We start from the raw sequence: 23,707 nt of genomic DNA on the forward strand, positions 1-23,707 counted from the left end.
CTTTTATAAGGACACCTAAACAGGACCATAATATGCTTATGAACACCAAAGAGAGACAGAGAGCAAAGCCACATTAAAGGGCCAGTGTATGCCGAACTGCCGGCTCCCTGTGCCAGTGCATGGCCTGTAAACCACCAGGGTACATGGTATGTTTACATAGTCTGGTGCCGCACTGGATATCAGCCATCATGATGGTTGGAAACCGTTATTGTGTTAAGCAAGGAAACTGTCCCTTCCCTGCAGTCAATGAGTTAACACTTTATTTTTTTTTTATCCCCTCCAATTTAAGGGCAGAGAGAGGCAGGAGCATAAAATACACTGTCTCTTTAAGAGACGGATGCTTTTAAGCTGTACAGTTTTTTTTCCTTTTCTTAAAAAAAAAAATAGAACACAAGAGTAGTGTTATCCATGAATAATAGTCTACAATTTCACAACAAATACTCGCTCAGAAATACTGCTTGACGGTTCATGTAGTGAAAAGTTATTTTTTGTGTGTGTGTGTGTGTTTGCTGTTTTGACAGTTTTTTGTCTTTTTAAATTTTCACGATACACCGGACACACAAAAACAGCTTACTACAAAATAAAACACCAAAGGGAAAAAACAAAAACAAAAAAGACAACCCAATTGGGTGGCATTAGGACTGGATAATTTGCTTTATAAAATTTATCTGCAGCAAAAAAAATGCGTTTAAAAAATTCATCCTCCCTGCCCACCTTAAGTTGCAGGACGTGTAACCAAGTGCTTCAGAGTTGAGGGCTTTGGCTGGGGCTTCCATGCCAACAGAACCACAAAATTGTTCCATGTGCCTTCTGTGCTCAATGCATCGCTCTTTCTCCACCATGTCCTGAGCAAACTGAAGGCCTTGCACATTCATGCCACGAGCCCCTTGGAGTTAAGACACTTCCCCCGTGCCTCCAATCCCACCAGCTTGAGCTGTACACCATTGTGGCAGAAGTGACAGGTATGGGGAAGAGGACTCCTATGGAAGGAAAACAGTTCTGAACCAGCTTACCTCCCCACATCCCACTGTACAGTTCCTTCCTGCCCTTTTTCCTTTCTCTGACCAGGGACATTGCAGCAGGAGCAGGAGTGGCAGTGGCAGGGAGAAATAAATAAAATTAAAATTTGACTGTCTTGGACAAAAAAACCACAAGGTTTTCCTTAGTACCTTAACATCGACAACAAGGCACACCCAACACCACACACATCATAAGAGCACTGCTGAGTGGGGCTGCCTGCCTGCCCAATCGCATTGTCTAAGTGCTACAGAACCATTTTTGTCCGTTTCCTTCTACCCCTCTTGCCTGCCCTCCCACCCCCCAACACACTGTGAGACACAGGAAGGCGGGTGAAAGCCTTGCCCATCCAGCCCACAGTCTCATTCACAGAACTCCAAGTAGAGCCTCTCTCCAGTGGGGTGGAGCATGTCACTTCCTGAAGCTGCTCTCTGGAAGAGCCAGAGTGCGTCGCCGCAGCTTCCGTCCCGAACCTTCCTCTAACAGGTAGGTGACATCGATGGCTGTATGAGAGAGAAACATACAAATTCATTACAGACTTTAGGAAAGCCCTCCAGAGCAAACATAGTGAGTGGCAGCTCTTGTAAGTATGAGGTTGCTTCATACATAATCAGAGCAACAGTACATCTAGCTCAGTATTGTTCAATTGAAGTGAATAACTTCCCCAGGTCCATGGGTGGCACACATATGCTAGAATCCTATGCATATGCCACTAACAGTTACACCCCTGTAAATCTATTTTTTGGTCACTGTAGCATTTGGCATTCTCTTTTCCTTCCACAGTGACCAAAAGCCCCTGCCCATCAAGCCACTAAAGCTCACCATGGACATTTGTGCCTGGAAGGAGGAGGGTCCTAGCCACATGCAAAATGATTATTTTAGCCACTAAACCCTCTGGGGAACCCCACTGAACCTCAGCAGCTGACAGAACTGCTTCATGTCTGGCTATGGCTCTCTTCCAGGCATGAACAGCCACCAGTTGGGTGGGGGGCTTCAAGGGCTCTAAGGTAGGTCCACAAATGGTAAATGCTAGGCTGAGTCACAAAAGACTGAAGACGTCATTGACTGGACTTGGAAGAGCTACCAATTCATTCCTTTCTTTAAAAAAGCTAAACAAAGCCCAGCTTTTAATAACGGGACCCTTAGAAGCATGGCAATTTCACAAGGCTTTTTGTCCCATCTCCACCGACCTATTTCTGGCCCAGGAGAGGCCCTTTTTCTAAATGAGGAGTGACTAGAAATTTCTTCTGGATTTTGGGGGTGGGGAGGGAGGAACAGAGAGCATGGGTGAGCTTTTTGTGGGCAGGTTTTAAGGTCCATACTAGGTCACAGAAGGGCTAATATGAACCAAAGAAAGTAACGATGAATATAACTATGAATACTTTAAACTCTGTATTGCTCAAATACAGAAGCAGTAACCGATACATAACCCAGCAGAAGGACGGCCCTTGTGGTCTCTTCCAACTCTACGATTCTATGATTCTAAGCCTGTTAATGTGACTTTATATGAAGCAATGAATAAGGGAGAATGTGTCCCATCTCTACTGGTCACCAAAATTCTAGGAAGAGATTAAATGGGCCCCCATTGTGGTAAAATTCAAATAAACTCCTATGTTTTTATCCTAAAGCTTCACAGTCTATGTTGGGACTCTATATCCTATAGTTTTTCCTAGGCTGTATTTAGTATGCTATTTCAAGGTCATGCTTCTGAATCCTCAGTCATTACAAACTTCTCCATACACCAAAAAAGAGCACAACAAGGAGTGGGTTTGCCCTCCTTCTTTCTGATGTGCTACTTCTCTATGCAGAGTGAAGAAGAGAGAAAGCACTGTGTTTTAAAAAGGGAGATTTGAAATTCCAAATGCTATGCTCTCAATTTCACCATGTGGAAATGTACTCATAAAAAAGTGACTGCAGAATGATTCATAATTTTAAAATGTTGTGGAAAAGCTCTTTTAAAACATGATACATCTATCTTATTCTGGCAAAATTTGGGTAATTCTACACCTTTTTGCACCACCTGGACAAAGTACTGTTAAAAAGAAAAATGATAGAAGCCACACGTGCAGTGAGCACTTTAAATTTGCTCGGGGGGGGGGGGGGAGTGGTTTCACTCTTACCATTTTTCCCTGGGATTTTCTCTAGAAGGGTGAGGAGGATTTGGTTGAGTCTTTCACGCTGCATGTGCCGACGTTCTTCTGGGGTGCAAGGCCGCATGGGGATGGGACTGCTTTCTTCCACCTTGTTATCCATTTCACCATTTTCCTGGGGAAGTGCTTCCTTCTCTGGATCTTCCACACTGGGCAACTGCTCACTAGAGGCTGGCTCTTGCCTTGCTATCATGTCCTCCATGAGGGGAAGTGGGTCTTCCTCCTGGCTTAGGTCTTTGTTCTGAGACTTGGAACGGTCAGACTTCCAAGATGATCTGGAATAGATGACAGCCGCCATATATGGTCAGGAGAGTCATTGTGTGCATCACCATCTATCGTCGATGGGCTGCTTCTTACAAAGACCGGGGGAAATATCCTTGACAATAGCATAGCAAGTCTGATCAAAAGGGCTCTAAACTAAACCCTGGGGGTGGGAGAGGATAGTTCAACCATCAGTCCAAAGGCAAATTCTAAACACAAAGATGCAGTGACTGAGGATGGCGTCTCTCCTCTCGTGGCCTGTCTGGAGTCGGTAATGGGCTGGATGAGGGAAAACCGACTCAGTCTGAATCCAGAGAAAACGGAGGTACTTGTGATAGGTTCCCCTGGTCCAGGAATGGCGGTGGTTCCACCTGTCCTGAACGGGATCACGCTTCCTGTGAAGGACTCTGTACGCAGTCTGGGGGTGCTTCTTGATTCGTCGCTTCACCTTACAGCTCAGGTGAATGCGACGGTCAAGAGCACCTGTTATCAGCTTCGGCTCATTCGCCAGCTGCGTCCATACCTGGCCCAGAGGGACCTTGAAACGGTAGTACATGCTCTGGTAACCTCTCAATTGGATTTCTGCAATGCACTCTACATGGGGCAACCCTTGTACCATACTCGGAAGCTGCAAATGGTACAGAACATGGCAGCCAGACTGGTCACTGGCACTCCCAGGACCAGCCATATTACACCTGTGCTTAAAGATCTGCATTGGCTGCCCATTCGCTTCCGAGCGCAATACAAGGTGTTGGTTATAACCTATAAAGCCCTACATGGCTTGGGCCCAGGATACCTTGAGGACCGCCTCTCCCCATACATTCCGCCCCGCACCCTCAGAACATCTGGGCAGCAACTACTGAGGGTTCCAGGGGCTAGACTAACCTCCACAACGAGGAGGTCATATTCCATCATCGCCCCGACCCTCTGGAACATGCTGCCCATAGAGCTCCGCTCGGCCACCTCCCTGGACCAATTCAGGAAGGAATTGAAAACCTTCCTGTTTCAAACAGCATTCCCCAATGTAAGTTCCAGCTAGTCTCCCCCCCCCCCCCCCCCACAGCAAGGGCAGCTGGCTTTAGGGGTTTTAATATCGGTTTTAACAATTGTATGGTTATTGTAATGTTTGAATTGTTATATTGATGTGATATGTAATTGTTATATTGTATTATCTTGATTTGTTGTTCACCGCCCTGATCATGGGAAGGGCGGTATATAAATAAAATTTTTATTTATTATTATTTTATTTATTTATTTAAGATATTAATTCTAGAAGAGAAGCTGAGGAAGAGAATGGCAACCACAGTAAAACTCTCAATAAATTAATAAACTGGAACAAAGAACAGGTTGCCTAACTATAACTGTAGTTCACTGAGTGGTCATCTGTGAACTTACACATATGGGTCATTCTGTGCCTGCATGGAGATCTCTGGAAGTTTCTAGAACTGTGTTTTGGTGGTAACCCTGCCCCTTCGCCCACACACATATAACCTGTGGGTTCCCACCAAAATCCAGTTCCAAGTCTACCATTGAGAGATCTGGAAAAAGGGATGGCATGAAGAGGGCAGGTTGTGTGAGTTTACAGATGACCACTCAAAGAACAACAATTACAGATAGGCAGCCTGTTCTTCTTTGTGGTCTCTGTGACTCACACATATAGGAGAACAGCGAAATTAGTCAAATGAAATCAAACAGAAACAATATTCTACATTTAGGGTACAAAAACCAAATGCACACTTACAGGATGGGGATACTTGGCTTAGCAACAGTACATTTGAAAAGGACCATGGGATTATTGATGATCATAAGTTGGACATAAGGCAGCAGTGTGATGGCAAATAATATTTTGGAGTTGGGCATATTAGCCTGGTGAAGAGACGAATGAAAAGTGACAAGATTGCACTTTTTAAATATTCAAATGGGCTGTCATAGAGGGGAGAGTGAAGGTTTGCTCTTTGCTTCTACAGAAAGTAGGGTCCAGTCTAATGGTTTTAAGTTACAAGAGAGTAGATTTCAACTGAATGCCAGACGGAACTTCATGACAAAGTGCAGGTTGTCAATGGAACCAATTACCTAGAAAAGTGGCGGGGTCCCTGGATTTCTTCAGAAAGAGACAGGACAATTACTTGCTGATGATGTGCTAGCTGAATTTACTGCATTGAGCACAGGCTGGATTTGATGGCCTATGGGATCCCTTCAAACTCTATCACTGAAGGTGCTTCCTTTGTGACCAACCTTGTGACCAAATGTTTGTAAGGGTTGTTGTTGTTATTGTTGCTGTTGATGCAGTTGGGGAGCGACTGAGATTTCAATGGAATACCCTACCTCTCACTCAACCCCTCACATTAAGTGCTCTCTGCACCTGAAATACTGTGTCCAGTTCTGGGCACCACAATTCAAAAAGGATTTTGAGAAATTGGAGCGTGTTCAAAGGAGAGCAACTAAAATGATGAAGGGTCTGGAAACTATGCCCTATGAGGAACAACTTAGGGAGCTGGGGATGTCTAGCATGGAGAAGAGACAGTTAAGAGGTGATATTACAGCCCTGTTTAAATATTTGAAGAGATGTCATACTGAGGAGGGAGCAAGAGGGAGGGAGCAGAACAATGGATGCAAGCTACAGGAAAAGAGATTCCACCTCAACATTAGGAGGAACTTCCTGACAGTGAGGGCTGTTCGACAATGGAAAACACTCCCACGCAGTGTGGTGGAGTCTTCTTCCTTGGAGGTCTTTAAACAGAGGCTGGATGGCCATCTGTTGGGGATGCTTTGATTGAGAGTTCCTGCATGGTAGAATGGGGTTGGACTGGCTGGCCCTTGTGGTCTCTTCCAACTCTACAATTCTATGATCTGAGCATCTCGTTTCCTTCACCGAGTTCCTTACTGTCTCTTGTAAAAAATCCTGATATCCCAGGAGGACATTTGAATTGTCACTGTTCAGTGGAGTGAGTTTGGACAAAAGAGGGAGGAGAGTTATGGCACCTTAATTTAAACTGGGGGGTAGTAGGCGGTCATATACTTGGGGAGATGGGCCTAAACCCAATTTTATTCAGCTTTGTTGTTTAACCAACAAGGCACGATACAAAAAGCATATTCATAAAAAGCTCAACAACATTTGCTTAGGTTTTTTGTTGTTGTTTCTGACTGTATTTGCAACAAGACACTTACTTACACTTACACAATTAATTCAAGTGGCTCAGGGAACTGAGCTGAGGAGGAGAGTTGCCACGGTTCAGCCTTCTCCAAACTGGTATCTGCCAGACATTTTGAATTACATTCCCTTAAATTCATAAGTAATGGCCATACTGGGAAGAAATCATGGGGGTTGAAGCATAAAACAGTTGAACAGCACCATGCTGGGAAAAGTTACATTACCCGATCAGCTTTGCTTTCTCTCTTTGGTGATTCAGCAATCAAACACTGAAAGTTCTTTTACTTAGTATGCTGCAAGAGTTACATGAGGCATGGAAACTTTATAAATATGTCCAGTTCTTTTAAAAGTTAAATTCTCTCTCACAAAACATTTGTCCCAAAAGAATACAGAGCAGCAAAGAGACTCACCTGCCTCCATTTCTTTTGTAATTGTCTGGAACATAATGAGGCTGCAAAAGAGAAAGAACAGTACAGTGAAAGCCCTGCAGAGAAGTCATAGCTCAGTGGCAAGAGTGCCTGCTATTGCATGCAAAAAGTCCTAGGATCAAATCCTGGCATCTTCTGACAGGGCTGACAAAACGTCTTTCCTAACAACTTGGAAACTCACTGGCAGGCAGTGTGGACATTGCTGAATTATGTCTGAATGAAAGCTCCACTGTCTGGGTTTCTCAGCCTGACAAAAGGCTATAAATGGCACAGCTGGGAAAAAGCAGTTGGCTGAATGTGGACAAGGGAATTCATGGCCTGGTGGTTAAGGACTATAATCTTCTGTCATGCCACACTCAGATTTGTGGGGCAGAAGGCAACAGTTATGGCAAGGCCTGCTACCATGCATGTGGAGTCTGCAAAATACATATCATGCCTCAAGGTAATTTACGACACACCTATCTTGTGATTAGGAAGGCCAAATAATATGAAGCATGACTAGATTAGAACAGGAAAAAAATGCTTTTGTGCACTTCAAGTCTGTTTCTCTTGCTGGCAGGAAAATACAACTCAGTTTTTCCATGAGTACAAGCTTGGCTCAGAGCCTTGCCACACATATACTGTTGTATTCTTGTCCTATGCTTTGTTCTTACCAGGCTATAAGACCTTTTCTTTCCCTTCGAAAGTGGAAATTAATACACATTTTTCAGAATGTGAACATGTATTTATTTAATGTATATTTTTGTATACATTTTGTATACTTTCCTCCCACTAACTAAATTTTTAGCTATTTGCATTTTTAAACTATGATTTTATAGATATTTTATAATTTAAAAAATACTCCAAGTCTCACATATCTGCAGATTTCCGAGGTAAGATTTGGTTTGTTTCACAAGTTCTAGGAGGCACAAAATGGATAATTTTGACCAGAATTTTGAAACTGAGATCTTTCCCATACCTAATAATAATAATAATTTTTATTTATATATCCCGCCTCTCCCTACGGATCGAGATGGGAGAACAGCACATATATAAAGATACACATAGTTAAAATACATTCTCATTATACAAAGCAAAATTTAAAAACACATTAAAATACTTGTACATGTGCAATATCAAAATCTGATTCCTCATCAAGTTCAGAGTGGAATATCATCTTAAGCTGTTAAAGCAGGTCTGGGGGATAGGCTTGCCGGAAGAGATCCATCTTGATTGCCTTCTTAAAGGCATCTAAGGTGGTAATGAGACGGATCTCCTCCGGCAAGCCATTCCACAATTTGGGAGCCATCACAGTGAATGCCCTATGGGAAGTAGATCTTAATCTAGTCTTCGGGCAGTCGGGAGAGGCATTCCTTCAAGTAACTTGGGCCCAAGCCATATAGGGCTTTAAAGGTAATGATCAACACTTTGTACTGCGCCCGGAAACTAATCGGCAGCCAGTGTAGAGATCTTAAGATTGGTGTTATATGGTCAGTCCTAGGTGTGCCGGTGACCAGTCTGGTTGCTGCATTTTGTACTAACTGAAGTTTACGAACTTGATACAAAGGTAGCCCCATGTAGAGCGCATTACAGAAGTCTAAACGAGAGATTACCAGTGCATGTGCCACTGCTTCAAGGTCCTTTCGGTCCAGGTAGGGACACAGTTGGCGTATCAACCGAAGTTGGTACCAGGCACTTCTGGCCATCGCATCTACTTGAGATGATAATTGTAGTGATGGATCCAGAAGAACCCCCAGACTGCACACTTTGTCCTTTAGGGGAAGTGTGACCCCGTCCAGGACTGGTTGACAAATCTCCATGCCTGGACTTGGGGAACCTATCGTGAGTACCTCCGTTTTCTCTGGATTCAGCCCGAGTTTGTTTTCCCTCATCCAGCCCATTACCGACTCAAGGCAGGCATTCAGAGGAGAGAGGCCATCCTTAGTCACTGCAGCAGTTAGAGACATAGAGAAATAAATTTGGGTGTCATCAGCGTACTGATAACACCACACCCCATGTCTTCGGATGATCTCTCCCAGCGGTTTCATGTAAATGTTAAACAGCATGGGGGACAAGATGGCGCCCTGAGGGACGCCAGATGTCAGCTCTCTTTTGGAAGAGCATGAGTCCCCCAGCATCACCATCTGGAATCTGCGTGTGAGGTAGGAACAGAACCACTGAAGCACAGTGCCCCCGACACCTAACTCCCTCAGGCGTTCCAGAAGGATACCATGGTCGATGGTATTGAAAGCTGCTGAGATGTCCAAGAGCATCAACAAGGTCACACTTCCCCTGTCGATACCCAGAAGGAGGTCATCGATTAAGGCGACCATGGCTGTCTCAACACTGTATCCCGCCCTGAAGCAGGTTTGAAATGGGTCCAGATAATCGATTTCATCCAGAACAGCTTGGAGTTGAAGGGAGACTGCCCTCTCGATAACCTTGCCCAAGAATGGTAACAGGGAGACCGGTCTGTAGTTATTTCTGATCAGGGGATCTAAAGAGGGTTTTTTTAATAGTGGTTTGACTATTGCTTGTTTTAATTTGGATGGAAAAATTCCCTCTTTAAGGGATATATTAATTATAAGATGTAACAACATTTTCATTCCAACCCCCCCCCCCCAGCAGCAACTCTAAAGACTAGAAACCTAGACTTCTCCTTTCTTTTTAAATTCCAGTGTCCTCCTTTGTTACAAATTGTACAGCCAGCCGTTATCAATTCAATATTACAATCTGTAAAGGCTGAACAGCAGAAAAGCCAAATCTAAATTTCTTTGGGAAACAGCAATTTCATGCAAGGGTGAGAACTTAAATGGAGAAGTGCACTGAGAGAAATATCCATATTTATTCTATGAACTATTTGTATTACTTTAAACCTTTAGCAGAATCACAGAATCATAAACCCTTATATATTCATATCTATATGAAAGAACATAATTTATGATCACCATTTTTAAAAAAGTAACAAAGTAGTAAGCTAGTCATTCTTCTGAAACCTATTATCCCCATGGCTATTCTACTGCAGAATGCAGAGTATTGATGACAGGCTGGGCTTACTGAGAAGTCTCTTTTTGGCGTCAGCCTTTTGGGAAAGTGGTCAAAGGCATAGGACTTGGTGCACACTGGAAAGCGGTTTCGGTGGATCTTGTAGAAGAGGTGGGCTGATTTGTCAAGGCGGTAATCACAGATGTACACATCCTGTTCTTTTACACCCTTTGGCCTTCCTGTGGGGAAAAATATCAAGAGAGATTATTAGAAGAGTGAATGTGGCCTGGTTTTAAAAAGAAGGGCTACTGGAGCCTCCTGTCCAAAGCATTCCCACTACACTAAAGCACTTTAAAAAGAAAAATCAACTTAAACTTCACTCTTATATCCAAAAACGCAGGTATACTTTAAGGTGTAGAAAGATATGTTTTTGCTGCAATACTGTTATTCCCACCACTACCACCACTGTATAGAAGGATAGAAGTCTGTGGCTCCTCAGTGGACCCAGTCATCTGGCGTTCAACAAGTTATTCCTCTGGCTGTGCCACCTCTGAGGACAAGCAATTACACTGTGCATCTGCTTTGTAAGTAACTGATTGATCCAATAGTACCTGGAACAGAGATGTAGTAGAGTAACATTCCTTCAGTATATTAATTATTATTATTTATGGTATTTATACCCCGCCTAAAGGCTCTCAGAGTGGCTTACAATTATTATTATTTTTAATTAGACGGTTCCCTGCCCTCAGGCTTACAATCTAAAAAGACACTTCAGAAAAGGAGAAAGGAATGGTAGTGGGGAAGGGGATCAGGGCTTGCAGTTCTTCTCTTCTGCTTCTTAATTTAGGCTGGGCCTGCATCTCTCCCTCTAAGCACAGATGGCACCAGATGGATAATCATCTACATGGAAGTAGCCATGATAAGTTTATTTTACAAAGAACAATGAAGAGTTTTGTGGCAACTTAAATGGCAGTCCATTTTATTTAGCACAAACTTTTGCAGACTGGTCTAATTCTTCAGCTGAAGTGGACTGCAGTTCACAAAAGCTTATGCCAAATAAAATGTGATAGCCTTTAACGGGCCAAATGGATCTCTGCTGCTTATAATTGCACAAGACACACGTTGCTAGTTCTGGTCACAGAATCATGCAGACACCAAGAAATATACAAAAATTCACCCTGTTGGATGAAATTTAAAAGGTAATCTAGTCCTATCTGTATCCTTGATCGTGTCCAATCCTCTTTTAAAGCCATCTGAGACACCATCCCTTGTGGTTATGGCCTGATTTTTTTGGTGGTGAATTCCTTGTTAATTACACTGTGTGTAGAAACAAAAGTGTTCTTTAGTCTGTCTGGAATCAACTATCCATCTAATACTCTGGACAATCCCTGAAGTCTTATGGAAGCAAAAACCATTTATATGATTTGTTTCCCATTGCTGAAAGCCCTGAAAACTTTAGCCTTTCCTCCATGCCAGGATCAAATGTGCACCAACATTTCTCATTTATTTAGATTGTAGCCTTTTGCAGCTCTACAGTCTGGAATGAGGTGACCAGAACTAACAAACACATAGTTTCCAAACTACATGTACAGTAAGTGCCTTTTATTCTTTCATCCTTTCAGTGGAACATACAGATGAGAAATGATCTCTCTTCAAGAAGACGTGACTGAGAAAAGCAAGGTGGTTTGGCACCTAGCAACGTTGCCTTGCCTTTGCAATAGGTGTAGAGATCCAGCACACAACAGGTTCCCACTACAGCCTCCAAGGGGATGATCTCGTACAGCGGCACTCGGAAGAGCTCATTGTGGTAGAATTTACGAGAGGGGGAATGGTGTGTTTCATGTGGACGGAAATAGTGATGTCCAAAGGCAAATCTTTCTCCCCTGAGGGAAAGTAAGAAGAGAGGTTATATTTCCTACATGGTTGTGCTATAATCCTAAACCAGCAGTGACCAAAGTGCATCCTACAGATGTTGCTGGACTGAAACTTCTAATTTCAGTCCTCACTATTGACTATGTTGCCTAGCGCTGATGGAAGCCTGTCCAACAGCACTTTGTCTACCCCTCACCCACTTTTTTCTTATTTTCTTTTTAATATCTAGCAGATGCACAAAGCAGATGTATATTCCTTTTCACAATGTTAACAGTGATAAGCACAATGATGCTGACACACCAACTTTTTATTTATCTTTGTATAGAGGAGAAATAAGTAATGCAAGCCGCATAGAGAGATCTCAGTAAGAACAAGGGTTTTCCCTACTTTCTCTGTCAAAAGCATAATATGGGTCAACGGCGACTACTATCTTTTCATATAAGTTCACTAGCTAAACATATGTGTGATGGAAGTTGAAATTCACAAGCACAAAAGCTGTGCTAGATCAGGGGCCTCTGAAATTGAGCATTCTGTTATTACCTCTGGAAAGTCCAGAAATAAAACATGATTAAAATGACATTTTCCCACTTGGGTTCTCCAGGAAACACCATACTGAAGCATACTGTTAAACTTTGCCAGACTGAAGAAACAAGCAAAAATCCATACATAGCCTTTCCTCAAAGTAGTGTGGGCAGTGATCCTGTGACAGAAATGATACCCTGTGAGTAATAACTACTGGTCTTCAGAGTCAGAGCTTAGTTGAATTTTCTTCCTCCACTGGAATCACTTTAAAGGAGGGGCAGCCAATGTGGTATCTTTCAGACATTTTGGACTATAATCCCAGCCAGCATAGTGAATGGTTATGGGAACTATTCTCCAAAACATCAAGAAGGAATCAAACTGGCTACCTTAGTATTAAATTATGATATTTGCTTCTTTTAAATCTCTTATTTTTTAAAAATTCAACTATTTTTAAATTATTTGTTCTGACTCAACCCATTGTATGGTAATCTTTGCATGGTAATCTGCATTGGAAAGAAAGTTGGCTCTTTTGTATGTGCACCCTATTGAAGTGACCTTTCCTTGGGCATTATTTGTTGTGGGCCTCAAGAGAACAGTGGAGAAGTGTGGGGCCATGCCCTTTCTCCACTTATTGTGCCACTCCCTTCCATTTGTTCAATCACTACTCAGATGGTTGTTGGGAGAGAGATCAGGCCAATCTTTCTAGAAGTGAACCAAATGGATCCTATATAGAGTGTTGGGAATTAGCTGCTGATCCCTGCTGTAAGGGATAATAATACTAGCCAACCATTTCAGCTTATTCATCAAGAGTTGAGGAAAAAATCTTATGGGTTCACAGTAGCAGCAGCCACTTGCTGCTCTTGTCAATGGAAGGAAGCGGACAGAGAAAACTCTCCATCACCAGCCTTCTAAAACCTCTGTCCTGAGACTTCAACAGAGCCTGGAGATTCTCAGGTAATCTCTGCAAATGGCAGTTCTGTGCTAGGTAAAAGGGGACTGATACTTACTTTTCATTCTTCCAGAGCTTTTCAATGCGGAAAATATCAAGCCTGTCTCGGTTGATGTGAGACAGCAGGCGATATGACTGTCGGACGGGGTGGCCATCTGAAGTCCTTCGGCTGTCTCTCATCAGGTACACACAGTCACCTGTTGACAGAAAAATGTATAAGAACTGCCTCACTGCACCTTAGGAGGGCAGACTTGCAAAATCCTCACATATGAAAAGAGAGGAGAAACTCAGTTGCCATTTCAAAAGGAGGTATCTTGATATCTGGCACACTTGATGTATCCAAGTGATAATCTATTACTTGCCCAATACAACCCAATCTAAGGACAGGATTTCTATGACATATTCCATTGCAATATTTAGATTACCACATTATTCTAACTCTATTTTATTACCTATAGGGTACAAGTCTTTGAAACGCTTGCTAGAAAACTGCAATCACACTTTAAATGGTATGTAATTATATAATTTTATTTGCTAAAATGGAATCACTGTAATGGGATTCTAAGGATGTGCTAAGTTCTGTTTTTGTAGTTATGTTGAACAAGCTGAGCTTGTTCTTTTATTAGTTTTGTACAACACGAAGACCTCTGGACACATACAATAAAGTTCTGCTACTGATTTTGCACATATGTTGCATAGAAAACATGCCAAGTTCAGTCCCTAGCATCTTCCATAAAAAGTCTCCATTTGATTCAATTAGTATAGGGCCTAGCTATTCAACATTTTGTTTCCTATAGTGATGAACTAGAAGCACACAAGAAGGGCAGAAAGGCAATACTTCCTCTTCTTGCTCTCACACCAAACAGTGAAGGTATCAGCAAAGAGACCCTCTTCAAATTGCCATGGCATATAGAATATTAAAAGACAGGGGCTAAAAAACTTGGTATGGAGAGGGGGGAAATGGAGAGAAGTGGTTGGGAAGAGAAAATCTACATAAATATAGAAAGTGGAGAAAGAACCAAAGCATTGATTTGATAAGTCACAGATAAATTAACTTTACAATTCTTCAGGGACTGAGAGCTGCCTGTAAAAGTCAATGGATAAACCCAAAAACTTCCGTGTAGTGGGATTAGTTCAGCATAGTCGGATCAGGCACACTTCAACACCAGCAAAAAACCAAACCAAACCAATAACAACAACAACAAATGGAAGGGAAACATATCAGCAAAGACTGAGCACTCACTGGAATGCTGTTTGCTTCAGGCTGGAGGAGAAAGACAGGAATGAAAATTGAGGGGACAGAGAATGGAATGGGAAGAACCCTGAAATGAAGAACTTCGCACTGCAGAGTTTCACTTGCACGCAAAGAAGGTGACAAACTTCTCCATGTAACTTGTCCAATCCCATTCCTTTAAGATTACCTGACTTAACACTATATTTCTGGTAGCAGAGCTGAAGATGGCTCTGGAAAGCCAGTGTGTCAGAGAAGAGAACAGTGAGAATTTAATCATAGAATCATAGAGTTGGAAGAGACCACAAGGGCCATCCAGTTCAGCCCCCTGCTATGCAGCAACTCTCAATCAAAGTATCCCCAACAGAAGGCCATCCAGCCTCTGTTTAAAAACCTCCAAAGACGGAGACTCCATTACACACTGAGGGAATCATAGAATCATAGAGTTGGAAGAGACCCCAAGGGCCATCCAGTCTGACCCCCTGCCACGCAGGAACTCTCAATCAAAGCATTCCCGACAGATGGCCATCCAGCCTCTGTTTAAAGACCTCCAAGGAAAGAGACTCCACTACATTCCGAGGAAGTGTTCCACCACTGAATAGCCTTTACTGTCAGGAAGTTCCTCCTAATGTTGAGCTGGAATCTCTTTTCCTGTAGCTTGCATCCATTGTTCCAAGTCCTGTTCTCTGGAGCAGCAGAAAACAAGCTTGCTCCCTCCTCAATATGACATCCCTTCAAATATTTAAACAGGCATAACAGCTCTTAACCTTCTCTTCTCCAGGCTAAACATCCCCAGCTCCCTAAACCTCTCCTCATAAGGCATGGTTTTCAGACCCTTCACCATTTTAGTTGCTCTCCTTTGAACACGCTCCAATTTCTCAAAATACTTTTTGAATTGTGGTGCCCAGAACTAGACACAATATTCCAGGTGAGGCCTGACCAAGGCAGAATTCGCCTTTTTAGCTGCCGCATCACACTGTTGACTTTCTCCCTACATGGACTGGCTATTTGCCTAATCTCTTCTTTGGTGATTTCTACCCTTTTCTCTTTTCTATTTCTTGCACATGTTCATTTTGAGTTATAGCTCAGCTGAAAGTTCTTTTGACATCCATCCTGGTTTCTTTAAACACTTCCCATTTTTCCTCCTCATTGCAACTGTTTGAAATTGTGCCTTTAATAATTCACTTTTAAGAAACTCCCATCCTTCCTGAACCCCTTTCTCTATTAGTATTCTTTACCATGACATCAATGTCAGTAGTTCCCTAAGTTTACTGAAAATCAGCTTTGTTAAAGTTTTGAATGCGTGTCTGACCATGCCTAGGTTCCCCCTTTCTGCTGAATAACAAAGTCCATGAGAACATAGGCACTCCCACCTAAGGAGCCTGCCACTTCCATCTAAGGAGCCTGCCACTTCCATCTCATTAACTGGATCAGATCTAAAATAGCTGGCTGCTTATTTGCTTCTTCCACATTCCGTACAATGGAATTTTCTGCAAGGCAGGCAAAGAATTTGTTGGACATTAAATCTGTGAGAGTTTGACTTCCAACAAATATCAGGATAGTTGAAATGCCCCATTATTACTGTATCTTCCGACTGAATGTGTGGTCATCTGTTCTAGGAAGGCATCATCTAATCCTCAGTTTGTCTTGGAGGTCTGTAATAGACCCCAAACATGACATCCCTGTTTTTATTCTCTCTCTTAATTTTGACACAGATGCTTTCAACTTGGGCTTCTAGGATTTAAGTCATGGATCTATTTCACTGGTGTATACATCTTTAATGCTACTCCACTTCCCTTCTTGTTTGGTCTATTTCTATGAAATAGGCTATACCTTCTATTAGTACATTCCAATTGTGAGAATCATCCCACCAGCTTCCAGTGATGTTTATTATATCATATTTGCTTTGCTGTGCTAAGAGTTCAAGTATATCTTGTTTATTTCCCATATTCTATGCATTGGTATAGAGACATCTAAGACTGTGGGCCATACCTCTATCTGCCTGTTAAAAGTTTTTTCCCTCCCACTTCTGGATTCTTGTGCTATTTGCCTTGTTCTTTGTATAACTGTCAGGCTTTTATCTCCAGCACTTGATGAATACCTGCCCTCAAGAGTACAGTTTCTTTCCCCACATAACTCAGTTTAAAATATTCCTGATCAGGTCTTTCATACTCATAAGCAAGAACGTTTTTACCTCTGCTGTGAGGTACAACACATTGCTTGCCCAAAGCTTCTTGTTTACCTGCATTTTGAAATACAGTGGATGAGGCAAGCTCAAGTGTTTACTTCGACAAACTGGACTGATGGGTAACAGACCTCCAAGTTTGAGTCTCAAAGAGGAAAGGCACCTACCTTGGCGTAGCAAGAGATCATCCCGTAACAGACAGATGAAGTAAACACAGCCAGGTTGGGCATAATGAGGTCGAGGGATCATAGGCACCTCCTAACAAAAGAGGAGAAAATGAGCAAAAGAACTGCAATGCACCTCAGATTTCTGGAACCCTCTGCAAGCCCATGGAGATAAAATGGAGTTAAAGATCTCTACATCCAGCCCTTCAAATTATCCCTGAAGTAATTTAAATTAGATCACAGTGACATGTTAGAAGGAAAATAACTTGTAAAGCAAGTTGAGGCGTTCAAGGCTCATCCTGGCTCTCTTTTGTTACTTATCTTGTCAAATTAAAGGTGCCTTTCTCCTGTCCTGTTGACATGTTGAACTGGAGTTTTGTGAGGGCACTGAAAATTCAAGTGGTGACAGGACTATAAATTCTCAAGGGTAGGAATCACTGAAAACAGCCCTGTGGTTTTAGCCTCTAGATGAAGTGCCAGCAGAATCTACTGGCTAGTCTTTAGGTGACACGCATACGATTAAGAACAATTTCTGGTTCTTTGCCTCCCTAAATGAGGTTGCAGGATAAGACCAGGTGGGTGGGAGGTGACTGGCTGGAAATAGATTACATGGGGAGAAGACTTGTGAACTTAGTTCTGGTACTAATAATAATTTCCTAGACTGAGTATATCCTCAGAGACGTAGGCGGGTTATAAACCGCCGCTTTGAGGCGGTCTGCCGCCGCCGCCGCTTGGTCCGCGCGGGAGCCATAGCACCCACATCACGCGGCTCCCGCGCGGACTGCAAAAGAAGCTCCAAAATGGAGCTTCTTCTTGCAGCGCCTCTGTGACGTCGCGAGGCACCAGGGGCGCATTCGCGACGTCACAGACGCCACAACACATTTGGACGCACAGCGTCCGATACATAAAGATGGCGCCGGCTGTGTGGAACGGCCGGCGCCATATTGTACGGACAGAGTCCGTACTAGAGCCAGGGGCGTCTAGAAGAGACGCCCCTTTTTTAAAATGGGACGTCCTGCGGACGTCCCAAGTGGCGGTTTATAACCCGCCGTAATTTAATTCTTATTGTCTGACCATTCATCTGAGCCACTTATCTGGCACATGAATCTGACTGAGGGGCCATAAGCTTCTAACAAAACAAACAAGCAATGTATATACCCCGTAAACCTGAAGTTTGCTTGTCACTACTTTAGATTTGTACAGGCAAAACCAAGAAGTGGGCATGCCATTGATGAGTCAGCTTGAAAGTCTAAGTCACTGAAGGTGACTTACCCTATCCACTGTGCGAGATTCACATTGCTCACACAAATAGTGTTCAACATCTGAGTTCACTCCCATGCAGTCACAGTGCTGCCAAACCTGCAGGATAAAATGAATAGATCAGAAAAAATAAATAAACCTTTCATTAAATAAGCAAGCCCTCCCACCCCAATCCACCTCCAGCCCATTGGATTTTCAGTGTTTGTATCTGCAGGTAGGCAAGAAGGAAAAACACCAATGGTCTAGCTCAGAAAACACTGTATGCTTTGGATTTACTACAATTTAGATGTACTCTAGCTTGGTGCACTGAGAAAGTTGACTGACCAGGGAATAACTCTTACTGGAGGGGGTGACAATTCAGTGGTTGAACCTAGAGCTTTTTTTCTTGAAATGAACCCTAAATGGACCAGCAGCATCTTCTTTCAGGAGAAAGTACAGCTCAGCATAAACAATATGTGCGTTTGAAATCCTAGGTTCAATCTTTGGAATGTCAAGTTAACAGGCTGACGTATTTCAAAGAGAAGGCCTGCTCTAATAGGTGAGATGGGTTCCTATAGCCCTCCAAGCTTGATTAACAGAGCAGGCCATCCTGACACTGTTTTGGTCTTTGACTGAAAGCAGAGATGTACAAGGAAGCAGATGGTCATAAGTTTTTTTTATCTGTACCAAGAATACAGCCCATTTCCTGAGGACACAGATGATTAAAGAGGTACCACACTACCCTTACCATGCACTTATCACATTGGATCATGAGCCCTTCATCTTTGAACAAGCCACAGATGCAGCGGATCACATCCTCATCCTTCTCATGACCAGTTTCCTTCTCACACATAGATGTCTCACTGCTATCTGCCTCGCTAGCAGTCTCTCCCACAATCTCATCTATCTGGGCAGCTGCTTCATGGCGAGCATTGTAGTATGCTTTCCGCAACCGACAGACATCCCGTCCAATTGGAGATTTCCTGCCATAATATTTCTGAGTACAAAAACAAAACAAACACCAAAAACCACAGTCATTTCTGAAAACAAAGGGGCATCCTACTTCAAAGAAAATCATTCTGACTGTTTTTCATCCACACCAGGGTCAAAAACAAAAACAACACAAACAAGATGCAAGGAGCATCTTCTAGAGCCAAATGGCCCCCACCTAGCTCAGGGGCAAACTCACTTCAGCATTACGGAAAACCTTCAGCATGTCGCCATCAAAAGCTTCCACTGTTTTGTAACAGCCTGTCAGGATCTGCTTCTCGATGGTGGTGAGGTCAAGGGGATCAGAGATCTTCTCATAGTAATCTGCATTCCTAAAACAGACACAGGAGAAAACATAGAACATTAGTGTCAGCCCCTATTTCAAAACAAATACTGGTTTTATTTGAATCACAGACCCTCCTACTTCTTTCAAGAAAATCATAGAATCATACAATTGTAGAGTTGGAAGAGACCACAAGGGCCATCCAGTCCAACCCCCTGCCATGCAGGAAATCTCAATCAAAGCATCCCCGACAGATGGCCATCCAGCCTCTGTTTAAAGACCTCCAAGGAAGGAGTGTGTTTCATTGTCGAACAGCCCTTACTGTCAGTGCAAGAACTTACTTCTTCTTTGGGGGAAGATTCAGCAAAGGAGCTGCAAGTGCCTGCCTGGAAGAATCTGTAATGGAAGCATAGAAATGCAGAAACGTCAACAGAATTGTTTACATTATGTTTGAAATGCACCTATAGCTCTACAGATGGTTTTGATTTACAATCCCATAATTCAAGACCACTGGCCATGCTGACGGAGGCTGCCAAAAGCTGCCGTTTTCTTGGGGAGAGGGGATTGAATTGTACAGAGAAAATAAATATATAAATTTGGCCCAACATTCTCCAACCCAGCTCTCTCCAGATGTTGCTGGACTACATCAGTGCCACCAGCACAGCCAACACTCAGGGTAAGAATAGTAGTCCATATTCTAGTGGGATTTCATAGAATCATAGAGTTGGAAGAGACCACAAGGGCCATCCAGTCCAACTCCCTGCCATGCAGGAAATCCAAATCAAAGCATCTCCGACAGATGGCCATCCAGCCTCTGCTTAAAGACCTCCAAAGAAGGAGACTCCACCACTCTCCGAGGGAGTGTGTTCCACTGTCAAACAGCCCTTACTGACAGGAAGTTCCTCCTAACTTTGAGGTGGAATCTTTTTTCCTGTAGCTTACATCCATTGTTCCAGGTCCTGTTCTCTGGAGCAGCAGAAAACAAGCTTGTTTCCTCCTCAATATGACAACTCTTCAAATATTTAAATAGGGCTATCATATCACCTCTTATCCTTCTCTTCTCCAGGCTACACATCCCCAGCTCCCTAAGTCGTTCCTCATAGGACATGGTTTCCAGACCTTTCACCATTTTAGTCACCCTCCTTTGGACACGCTCCAGTTTCACAATGTCCTTTTTGAATTGTGGTGCCCAGAACTGGACACAATATTCCAGGTGGGGCCTGACCAAAGCAGAATACAGTGGCACTATTACTTCTCTTGATCTAGACACTATACCTTTATTGATGCAGCCTAAAATTGCATTGGCCTTTTTAGTTGCTGCTTTGCACTGTTGACTCATGTTCAACTTGTGGTCGATTTGGACTCCCAGATCCCTTTCACATGTAGTCTCGTTCAACCAGGTGTCCCTCATCCTATATATGTGCATGTTACTTTTCTGTCCTAAGTGCAGTACCTTACATTTCTCCGTGTTGAATTCCATTTTTTTAGCTTTGGCCCAGCTTTCTCATCTATTCAGGTCAGTTTGAATTTTGATCCTGTCCTCTGGGGTGTTAGCTACTCCTGCTAGTTTGGTGTCGTCTGCAAGTTTATATGTATGCCCCCAATTCTGTCATCCAAGTCATTGATAAAGATGTTGAATAGCACTGGGCCCAGGTCAGAGCCCTGTGGGAACCCACTGGTCACTTCTCTCCAGGATGAAAAGGAGCCATGGTTGACCACCTTTTGGGTTCATCCAGTCGACCATTTACAAATCCATGTAACAGTTACCTTGTCTAGCCTACATTTTACAAGCTTGTTTGCAAGAATGTCATGGGAAACCTTGTCAAAGGCCTTATTGAAATCAAGACATACTATATCTACAACATTCCCTTCATCTACCAAGCTGGTAATTTTATCAAAGAAAGAGTTAAGGTTTGTCTGGCATGACTTGTTTCTCTGAAACCCGTGTTGACTTTTTGTGATTATGGCATTGCTTTCTAGATGTTCACAGACTCTCTGTTTAATGATCCGCTCCTGAATCTTTCCTGGTACTGATGTCAGACTAACGAACATTGGTCCCTGGCCGCCATTACCTTTGTATGAGATGATGCCATCGCAGATTTCCTTGAAGATCTGTGCAAGGCGTGCTGCACGTGCTACTTCGATGTTCTCTTCAGCTGCAGCCAACCGCCGTGTTCGCACCGAGCGAGATGTCTGCAGGGCAGAGAACTGTGTCATGAAGACATCTGAAAGAGAAGGAAGAGATTCCTCTTCAATTAAAGCCCATGGTGTCTGAAATCAATTTGTGGGTTCAGGATTCTATAAATCAAAGTGTTTGACTCTTGAACCAAGTTCTAGCTCAAGTTCAGCCTTGTGAGCCACATGTGGCCTCAGGGCCATTTTTGTATCCTCAGAGTCCCCCATTTTGTTGCTTCAAAATGCCCCAAAATGACTTCTAGAGGGTGTAGAGAGCATTTCCGCTATGTTTGGATCACCCCTGGACTTCCTAGGAGTAAAGCAAATGTGTGGGCAAATTTTCAGAATTTTTTACGTCAAAAATATTCCAGAAGGCCTGAAAATGTGATGAGAATGCCCCCTTGGGGGCATTTGTGGGCAACATAATACTATTTTTGTGTGCGGAGTGAGAGTGGTGGGTAGTCTCCTGGAGGGTCTTCTACAGTTGCTCACTCTTGCTTTAGCCATAGGCTTTTGAAATGTGGTAACAGAGCAGAGTCCTATGGGTACCAATAAATGGGTCCTACATCATAAAATCATAGAATAATAGAGTTGGAAGAGACCGAAAGAGCCATCCAGTCCAACCCCCTGCCATACAGGAAATCCAAATCAAAGCATCTCCTACAGATGGCCATCCAGCCTCTGCTTAAAGACCTCCAAGGAAGGAGCCTCCACTACACTCCAAGGGAGTTTGTTCCACTGTCGGACAGCTCTTATTGTCAAGAAGTTCTTCCTAATGTTGAGGTGGAATCTCTTTTGCTGTAGCTTTCATCCATTGTTCGGGGTCCTAGTCTCTGGAGCAGCAGAAAACAAGCTTGCTCCCTTCTCAATATGACATCCCTTCAAATATTTAAGCAGGGCTATCATATCACGTCTTAATCTTCTCTTCACCAGGCTGAACATCCCCAGCATTCCTCATAGGGCATGGTTCCAGACCCTTCACCATTTCAGTCACTCTCCTTTGGACACGCTCCAGTTTCTCCATATCCTTTTTAAATTGTGGTGTCCAGAACTGGATGCAATATTCCAGGTGGGGTCTGACCGGAGCAGAATATAGTGGCACTATTACTTCCCTTGATCTAGACACTATACTTCTATTGATCTGCTCTAGAATCTTTCCTGGTATAGATGTCAGACTAACTGGACGATAATTGTTGGGATCCTCTTTTTCCCCCCTTTTTGAAGATGGGGACAACGTTTGCTCTCCTCCAGTCTACTGGGATTTCTCCTGTTCTCTACAAGTTCTCAAAGATTATTGCCAATGGCTCCGATATTACATTTGCCAGTTCTTTTAATACTCTTGGATATAGTTCATCTGGTCCTGTAGACTTATATTCATTTAGATTAACCAGGTATTCTTGTACTATCTCTTTACTTATTCTGTGCTGAAATTCCCCCATTCTGTCCTCTGCTCCATTATCCTCAGGTTGAGCACCCTTTTCCTTTTCTGAGAAGACTGAGGCAAAGAAGGTGTTGAGTAATTCTGCCTTTTCTCTGTCTTCTGTTAGCATTTTGCCATCTTCTCCACGCAGAGTGGCCTTACCATTTCCTTTTTCTTCCTTTTGCTGTGGACATATCCAAAAAAGCTCTTTTTATTGTTCTTAACCTCTCTAGCAAGCCTGAGTTCATTCTGCGCTTTTGCCAACTGGCGTGAGATGCAACCCATCCCTTGCCAGAAGTCCTTCCTTATGGAACCTCAGTCCATGATCCAAGAATCCAAACTGTTCTTGGCGGCATCATCTACGGAGCCAGTTGTTTACATCCACTATTTTCTTGTCAGCCTCTCTGTTACATCACGGATCTTTGCCCCAGGGAAACAGCACACTTCCCTAGACATCTTTTCAGGCCTACAAACCACTGGTTCAGTACCTCTCTGCAAGGAGTCCCCCACCACGACCACATGCCTCCTCTGAGGCTTAGTACCAGCTGTTCCCTTTGGTGGTACTCCCAGGATCCTCTGCTCTGTCCCTGAAGTCTGTCCATGCTGTTCTTCCTCATCATCTCTGATAACAGAGAGAGGTTCAAATTGATTCTGTAGCTGCAAACTCACAGAACGTTCCCTGGTTTCCCTACTGTTATGTGTGACT

The 23,707-nt window shown here is 43.2% G+C and overlaps 1 protein-coding gene across 1 annotated transcript in view; it reads right to left on the minus strand.

Annotated features, from left to right (window-relative positions):
• Positions 1-238: 238 nt before the first annotated feature.
• Positions 239-23,707, minus strand: part of ASH1L (ASH1 like histone lysine methyltransferase) — a 114,469-nt gene continuing 91,000 nt past the window's right edge. The window contains exons 17-28 of the mRNA XM_089483263.1: positions 21,479-21,631; positions 19,748-19,802; positions 19,323-19,455; positions 18,882-19,130; positions 18,167-18,253; positions 16,898-16,988; positions 13,373-13,511; positions 11,682-11,854; positions 10,044-10,210; positions 6,990-7,030; positions 3,138-3,442; positions 239-1,520 (exon numbers count right to left, since the gene is read on the minus strand). Of these exons, the coding sequence (XP_089339389.1) occupies positions 1,429-1,520; positions 3,138-3,442; positions 6,990-7,030; positions 10,044-10,210; positions 11,682-11,854; positions 13,373-13,511; positions 16,898-16,988; positions 18,167-18,253; positions 18,882-19,130; positions 19,323-19,455; positions 19,748-19,802; positions 21,479-21,631 (1,685 nt within the window). The 3' untranslated portion in view covers positions 239-1,428. The remainder of the gene's footprint in view (positions 1,521-3,137; positions 3,443-6,989; positions 7,031-10,043; positions 10,211-11,681; positions 11,855-13,372; positions 13,512-16,897; positions 16,989-18,166; positions 18,254-18,881; positions 19,131-19,322; positions 19,456-19,747; positions 19,803-21,478; positions 21,632-23,707) is intronic.

The sequence above is a fragment of the Sceloporus occidentalis genome, unplaced genomic scaffold, assembly GCF_023333645.1.
Source record: "Sceloporus occidentalis isolate IW3139 unplaced genomic scaffold, rSceOcc1.0.p SCAF_20, whole genome shotgun sequence".
Taxonomy (NCBI): domain Eukaryota; kingdom Metazoa; phylum Chordata; class Lepidosauria; order Squamata; family Phrynosomatidae; genus Sceloporus; species Sceloporus occidentalis.